At 59.8% G+C, this 7,955-nt stretch overlaps 1 protein-coding gene across 1 annotated transcript; it reads left to right on the forward strand.

Moving 5' to 3' along the window:
• The first annotated feature begins 32 nt into the window (after window positions 1-32).
• On the forward strand, window positions 33-7,927 carry LOC108962333 (mesothelin-like protein). Its single transcript, XM_050980286.1, has 15 exons — window positions 33-120; window positions 538-694; window positions 1,088-1,119; window positions 1,522-1,568; window positions 1,982-2,131; window positions 2,226-2,316; window positions 2,452-2,596; window positions 3,144-3,316; window positions 3,487-3,642; window positions 3,823-3,956; window positions 4,596-4,729; window positions 4,860-4,960; window positions 5,168-5,705; window positions 5,776-6,752; window positions 6,977-7,927. The coding sequence occupies exons 2-14, from the start codon at window positions 649-651 to the stop codon at window positions 6,732-6,734; spliced, it is 2,706 nt and encodes a 901-aa protein (XP_050836243.1). The 5' UTR covers window positions 33-120; window positions 538-648; the 3' UTR covers window positions 6,735-6,752; window positions 6,977-7,927.
• Window positions 7,928-7,955: the final 28 nt, after the last annotated feature.

Genomic DNA, 7,955 nt, shown 5'->3' on the forward strand with positions numbered 1-7,955 from the left:
AGTGCCGAGCCCTGCCCAGCCCCTGCCCCAGCCCTGCCAGCACCTTCCCGGCCAAATCCTCCCATCCCAGAGCCAAATCCCCCTGCACAAGGGGGCAGAGAACAGCTCGACACAGCCACGGTAGGGTTGGGGGGGGGGAAATGAGATTTTGGGGGGGAAAATTGATATTTAGGGGGGAAAATTCCTTGCATCGAGTTCAGACGGCGATAACGGATTGCTTTGGGCAGCCCCGAGGGAATTTCAGGAGCAGGGATTGGTTTTCTATCAGGAGATCACCTGAGGGGTGTGGAGGGGTGGGGAACAGCTGCTGGGCTCCCCCACTGCCTTACACTGGATTTCTCCCAGTCTGTGCTGGTGAGGAGCTGGGGGATGGAGGGGGACCCTGTCCCTGCAGGACAGTTGTGGAGTTTCTTTTATAATGGGTGGGAAAAGTCCTGTTTTCTGTTATGTGGGATTTAAAATCTCACCTGTGGTCGCTGAGGGTCTGTGCAGCATCACAGAGACGGGGTGGGCACAGTGAGACCCGTGACCCCACAGCTCCAGCCCCAGTGCTGGGTGACAGAACCAGGCCCCGGACCTCCAGCAATTCCAAGTGTGGGACACAGCTCTCCAGACCCGCTCCAAGGACGGGCCCCCGGCAGCAGCACCATGGTGTGGGCAGCCCCAGCCCTGGCAGCCATCACCCTCTGCCTCCGTGAGTCACATCCTGGCCCCAAAACCTGCCCCGGGACCCCCAGGGATGCTCCAGCTGTGCTGCTCCTCATCCCAGTCCGGCTCAGTTCAGCCTGCCAGGGCTCTGCCTCCTGCTCCCCTCCCTCAACATCCGCAGGCTTTTCCCAGGGACACATCTTCCCAGATTTCCAGGGATGGGTTTATCCCCTTTTTGTCTTCCACACCCTCATGGGGGGAGCTGGGGGTGCTCGGGCTGGGGGCTGCTCCCTTCATAGTGATCCACAGCATTTCCTAAACATGAAATTAGCAAAGGAAAGGCTTTTCCCAGACTCCAAACCTGGAGCTGCTTGGAGCAATCCTGACGAGCCGTTCATAATCCAGGGATGTTTCCTAACCTGCTCCTGCTTCTTTGCAGGTGTCTCCACAGACCCAGTGAAAGCCACAGCGGTGAGTCCCTGCCGGCTCTGCTGGCTCCCACCGTGCCAGGGCATTCCCAAAATTCCCCAGCTGGCGTTGGGGGTGTCACCATTCCCGCAGTGCTCAACTCCAGGGCGGCACAGCCACCACCTCCCTGCTGTCCCCCTGTGCACAGCATGGCCCCATCCTTGTCCCATCCCTCCCCTCCATGCCCTGCTCCCAAACCCAGCTCCAGGCAAGCACCCATCCGAATGTCCCCACTGCTGAGAGTGGCTTTTGTCCCCACAAGTCACCCAGGGGCTGCTGCAGCTCCTGGCTTCTCCCACAGGCAGCAGTCTGGGCGCTCCGGATGGGTCAGATCCCATTCCCTGCATCTCAGATCCCTTCTTCCCTTTCCTTACCGGGGCTGAGCATCCCCCATCATCTCCCCAGGCTGCCCTGATTGTTGGAGCCGTCCTGTCCAAAGCTGAGCATCCCCAGTAAGTACCAGCCCTGGCGGGGGCTCTGGGGGTCCTGGGGGGTCCCACGGGGTGAATTTTTGTTCATACCACATCTGCTGCTGTGCTGGGTCACTAGGCAGGGAGGATTTACAGCCCTGTGCAGCCGGTTCCGTGCTGGGATTCCAGCACGGAACCGGCTGGAATCCCAGCACGGAACTGTTTTTGTTTCTGCAGGAGACCACGGGCTGGTCTCCTGCAGAAACAAAAACACACCGAGAATTCTCCCTCCTCCACGCGGCTGCGGCGGGAGCCTCGCCCCGGCTGAAACCCGGGCGCTGCTGTTTTGTCCCTCACCCAAACCCCGGGATATGGGGGCACCCACCCGGCCGTGGGGATGGCAGCACCCCGGCACTGATTTTAGGGGATATTTTCATGACACCCCGCGTGTACAGCCTCGGGGCGCTGGTGTGTGACCTGGAGCCGGGCACTATCCCAGCCTCGGATCCCAACATCCTGGAGAAGCTGAAGCTCTGCCCGGCGCTGACGGAGGCACAGCAGGATGCCCTCAATGCCCTGCTCCTCTCGGGGGACACAGCGTACGGGTGAGGAGCCTTCCCCTCCTGGAAGGGTGGGCGGCGGACAGGAGGGGTGGGCATCCACGGGGATGCTGAGCTGGTCCTGCCCCTGCTGCCGCAGGGATCCTTCAAGCTGGGATTTACAGACTCTGCAAGATTTGGGGCCGCTCGTGCTGGCGTTGAACCAGACCACGCTGAGTTTGGTGGCCGAGGTAAGGTCCCTCCTCGGGGGGAGAGGACCATCAGGCAGGCCAGCTCCGAGGTTGGTGGACCCAGGATCCTGTGCTGCCCGGTCCTAGCACCCTGTGTCCCTGTCCCCCCGGTCCCAGCGCCTTGTGTCCCCGCAGGCAGCACGGGAGGATTTCAGGAGGAGCATCGCTGCCGCCTACATCAGCCAGGGACGTTCCCAGCGGGAGCAATCCCTGATCCTCCTCAGGGCGCTCGCAGCAGCCTCGGCTGCCTCCCAGCCCCGGCTGCAGCGCAGCGCAGACCGTGAGTGTTTCCCTTCCCTCCGGCCAGGCCAGAGCTCTGGGAGGGGACAACGCCCGGGGCTGGGAGGGTCTGGGAGCTCCCCGCTGGACCAGGCAGAAATCTGGGATTCCCACAAACTGGGGGAGTGGGGAAACGTCCTTGAAACACAAGGTGGGGGTTTGCTCTTACCTGGGAGCAGGGATGTGGTGGCAGCAGTCAGGAAGGAGCTGGGACAATGGGACAGTCCCCAGGGCAGGATGCTGCAGGAGCAGACGATGCTCCTGTAGGGGACATGGAGCAGTTTGAGCTGATTTTAACAGGACTAAGCACAAGTGGGCTGCAAAACATCACCAGGTTCTCCTGGAATGATTTTAGGGAATGACAGCAAATGAGGCACCTCTGTGGATTGGAAACCAGGGGATGGGAGCAGGATCCACTGTGGCTTGAGACATGTTTTTGTGATTCCCTGTCCTTCAGCAGGGCTCTGACACCTATAGCAGGAGCAGGGCCAGGTGGGAAGGGCACACACGAGTCACACCCTCTGCCTGACACAATTCCTTGCCCTCAGGCTGCCAGTCTGAGCCCATCACCGCCAGCCACATCGAGGACATCATCTTCCTCTCCCCTGAGGAGCTTGACCTGTGCCTGAGCAATGATGTGTTAATAGAAAACCTGGAGGCTGTGCTGGATCTGCCAATCAACTCAGAGGGTTCCTTGGTCCTGAAACAAAAGGTGGATGAGGTAAGGGGTGGCACAGGGCAGGAGCCCCCCAGCAGCATGGGCCAAGACAGGATGGGCAGGGAACAGGGCTCAGTGGGCACAGGGATGGAGGTGCCCAAGTGGGTCCTTTGCACTCAGTCCTGCCCTATTTTTCCTTCCCTCTTTCCTGCCCCATGGGTCGGGCCCCACAGTTTTTCCAGGGGTCAATCCCGGAGGAGCAGCTGAAGCGCCTGGGGACGCTGTCACGCCTGTACACGGAGCAGGAGATCAGCCAGTGGCAGGTGACATCCAGTGACACCCTCTCAGCCCTGCTCAGCAACACAGGAGGACAGTGGAGTGATTTGCAGGTAAACCCATGGCAGCAGAAGGGGATGGATGGTGAGGAACCCAAACTGGGACTGCCCCTATCCCAGCCCAGCTCGAGGTAGAGGCATTGTGGGGTTTTTTGGTGGTTGGCAGCACTGCCATCCTTACCAGGAATATCTCCCATCCCTGCCTGTGCCTCCCACATGCCTTGTGCCCCTCAGGTGCAGCAGCTGCTCAGCAGGTACCTGGCCCTGGGGGGCTCCTTGACGGGGCCCCTGCTCCAGGAAATCGGAGGCAAGCGCCTGTGCAACCTGCAGGAGGAGCAGATCCGGCAGATCCCTGCTGCAGCCATCAGGTGAGCTGCTTCTTGGGGCTGCTGCTCAGCCCTCAGAGGCCCTAGGCTCTGGGGAGGTGGGATGGAAGAGCCCCAGCTCTGTTGTGGATGTCCCCACTCCCAACCAGCACAGTGGGATGGCCCTGTCCCAATCCCAGATCCTACCTGAGCTCCAGGATCATGAGCAGGGATATCCCACTCATCCCTCCCAGGCACCAGAACAATTCATCTGCAATTTGGGGTGCTGCTGATGCCTGGAGAGGCTACCTGGAACAGAAGCTGGGGAGAGTTAATGGGCAGTGCAAGGTCCTGGCTGTGGCTACACCCAGCATGGACAATGGGTCAGGAGTTCTCACACTTTGATCAGTTTTGGTCCATTTCCATACTGGGGTTCTTTGTCCAGTTCCAGCTCAGGTTCTGCAGTCCCACCCTCCCAGACTGCTCTCCTCCATTCCCTGCTGTTTGCATTCAGCTAGAGCTGCAGCGGTGTCCTTGGTTCTGGGGCTGGAAAAGGATTGTTCTGTGTGCCTTAGCTGTGAGGAGAACCTGCTGAGACTTTACAAGGAGTTCAGAGTTATTATATACCAGTGCAGTCCAGAATCTGGGAAACAGGAGAGCTCAAACTGAAGGCATCAGAGCTGACCTGTGCCCCCCTTCCAGGACTGCTGGGAAGTTGAACATCTCTTCATGCTCCCAACCCAAGAAGGATCAGCTCTATGGGAAGGCCCGGGAGGCCTTTGCCAGCCTGGCCAGCACCCCTGGCCTCTATTACTGCCAGATCCAGCCATACCTGGGTAGGTGCTTCCCTTCCACCAGATTTGGGGTCTCTTCTCAGCCACAGACAGGCCTGGCAGCCTCCAGAACCTCCCCAGAAGTGCTGGAAGGGTTTGCACATCTCCAGGCGTCCCCTGGGTTCTCTTTAAGGTGGAGCTCCAGCAGCAGATCTGAAGAACTTGGCTAGTGCTGGTGTGGCCATAAACATGAATCTGAGCACCTTCCTTGCCCTAAATCCTGAGGAACTGCAGGTACAGCCCTGGGGTGCTGCTGTCCCTCTCCCCAGAGAAAGGCAGGGCTGGCTGAGGGCTGAGGTCAGAGCCCAACCAAGTCACCAATTCTCCTCTTTCTCACCTTTATCAATTTCCTTTAGGAAGTTTTAGTTGCTCTGCAGCCCCGTTAGCAAAACGTTTGGGGCTGTGAGGGTGAGGGAAGGAGATGCTGTGTGTGTGTTGCAGAAACTCAGCGTCACTGATGTGAAACATTTGCTGGGGATAAACCTCCCTGAGCTAAAGAAGCACGAGCAGGAGCCCTTGGTGGTGAGCTGGGTGCAGCAGCAATCCCAGCAGGAGCTGGACTGCGTGCTGAACATCGGCCTGCAGGGAGGGTGGCCCGAGCCCACGGGGACAGCCAGCCCTGCTGCCACCTCCACAGCCACTGTCACCACCCCTGTGCCCACCACCCCGGCCAGTGTCACCTCCACGGCCACTGTCACCACCCCTGTGCCCACCACCCCGGCCAGTGTCACCTCCACAGCCACTGTCACCACCCCTGTGCCCACCACCCCGGCCAGTGTCACCTCCACAGCCACTGTCACCACCCCTGTGCCCACCACCCCGGCCAGTGTCACCTCCACGACCACTGTCCCCACCCCTCACCCCTCAGCCAGTGTCACTGTCCCCACCACCACTGCCATTAGCAGCCCCTCGACCCCTCAGCTGAGCACGGTCCCCCCCAGGACCCCCACCCCGAGCACTCAGAGCCCAACCCCCCCAGGCACCCCCCCACACACTGGGGGTCCCCCTGTCCCCACTGCCACCCCCCCTGCCCCTCCCGCTGTCACCAGTGCAGCGCCCTGCTCCACCCACCAGGCCCCCACCACACACAGAGCCACCTCCCCTGCTGTCACCCTCCTCAGCACCCTCCTGGCCACCAGCAGCCCCAGTGCCACCCCAGTCCCTGCTGTCACCTCCAGGGCCACCACCAGCACAAGTGCTGACACTAACCCAGCTGGTACCACCCACAGCACTGTCACCACCATCCCCAACTCCTCTTCTGCTCCCACTGCCACTCACAGCACTGTCACCACTGTCCCCAACCCCACCTCTGCTCCCACTGCCACTCACAGCACTGTCACCACTGCCCCCAACCACTCTTCTGCTCCCACTGCCACTCACAGCACTGTCACCACTGTCCCCAACCCCACCTCTGCTCCCACTGCCACTCACAGCACTGTCACCACTGTCCCCAACCCCACCTCTGCTCCCACTGCCACCCACAGCACTGTCACCACTGTCCTTAACTCCACCTCTGCTCCCACTGCCACCCACAGCACTGTCACCACTGTCCCCAACCCCTCTTCTGCTCCCTCTGCCACTCACAGCACTGTCACCACTGTCCCCAAACCCCCCTCTTCTCCCACTCCCAAACCCTCCTGTGCTCACACTGCCACCCCTGTCCCTCACTCCTCCTCTGCTCCCACTGCCACCCACAGCACTGTCACCACTGTCCCCAATCCCACCTCTTCTCCCACTGCCACCCACAGCACTGCCACTACTGTCCCCAATCCCACCTCTTCTCCCACTGCCACCCCTGTCCCTCCCTCCCCCTCTGTCCCCACTGCCACCCCAGCCCCACACACGCCCACCCCAATTCCCAGCTCCACCATCCCGCCCCAAACAAGCCCCGGCTCCTCCCCGGCCGTGCCGTGCCAGCCCAGCTCCCCTCCCAGCCCGGCCCCCAGCCCCAAACCCACACCTGGGAGCGTTCCGGAGCCAGCACGGCCAACCTCCAACGGCCACATGAACCTGCAGCCTGAGCCCGGTGAGCTGGGGACGTGGGACAGGCTCGGGAATGCCGGGGAGGACAAAGCTGGCCGGTCCCCCTCCTTCCTGGTGGGATTCAGGGCTGGGGGACAGCTGGGGACGTGGCCCTGGAGCTGTCCTCGGGTTCTCAGGAGCACTTCAAGGTGTCCCATCATCTCCTGAGCCCACAGCCCTCCCCGGGCACCTGGAGAATCCCATTCCCTGTGTTCTCCCTCCCTGCAGGATCAGGATCCAGGCTCTGCTCCTGCCTCGCTCTCCTGCTGGCAGCCACCGTGGGGAGCATCCTGCTGGGGGGGCTGCTCTGAGCCCCCTCAGCACCACCCACCCTGCACACCCCTCCCTCCATCCCGGTGGAACTGCGCTGGGCAAGTCCCTGCTGCACAGCAAGACCCAGGAAAGAGAAGAGAATTCATCCACGTTTGATGCCAGCACAGGATTTGGTTATTTTTGAGGCTGGCCAGTGAAGGAGGACAGATTTTCCAGCCCAGAGAAGCTCCACAGATCCTTACTAGAGATTTACTCCCTGTAGTACAACCAGCAGTGCTGCTGACTGCCCTGCCAAGGCGAGAACTCTGGGTCCAGCTCTTGCAGGGATCTCCTGTCCATCCCCTCCCACTGGGATCTGTTAATCAGTGGGAAAACTCAGGGATCTGAGTCACTGGTGGCTCTGCACCGCAGCTGAGAGATCCCCAGAAATCCTCTTCAACTTTTCTCACAAGCTGCTTTTTGATCAAGGTTTGCTCAAATCACACACAGACTCTCCTGGGATGATTAGCTGGAGATAATTTATCTTGATTACTGTTCAGTGCTATCCAATAAAACATCAATCTGGTTTTTCCTAATCCAACGTGTCCTTTGAGATGTTTAGGGCTCTGTGGGGAAGCTTTTCCAGCATAAATCCAAAATCTGCAGTGAAGAACAGACCTGCTCCCTCTGTAGAAAGCTCACACAGTGAAGATTTATAAGACATAAAATATATAAATCCCTTTTTCCCTCCCAGACTCTCCTCCTGGAGGAAAGGGGGATGTCAGGAGCTGGATGCAGGTTTCACTGAGGCTTTTTTTCTTTGACAGATATTTCCAATGAGTGGAAAAAATACCTGGAAAACCTTGGGCAAAGTTCCTTTCCCTCCACATGAGGAAGCTGAGAACAGTCTCAGCTCCTAAATGTTGAACAGCCAACCCCAAGGAACAGGAACAGG

This window comes from Serinus canaria, chromosome 14, assembly GCF_022539315.1.
Source record: "Serinus canaria isolate serCan28SL12 chromosome 14, serCan2020, whole genome shotgun sequence".
Taxonomy (NCBI): domain Eukaryota; kingdom Metazoa; phylum Chordata; class Aves; order Passeriformes; family Fringillidae; genus Serinus; species Serinus canaria.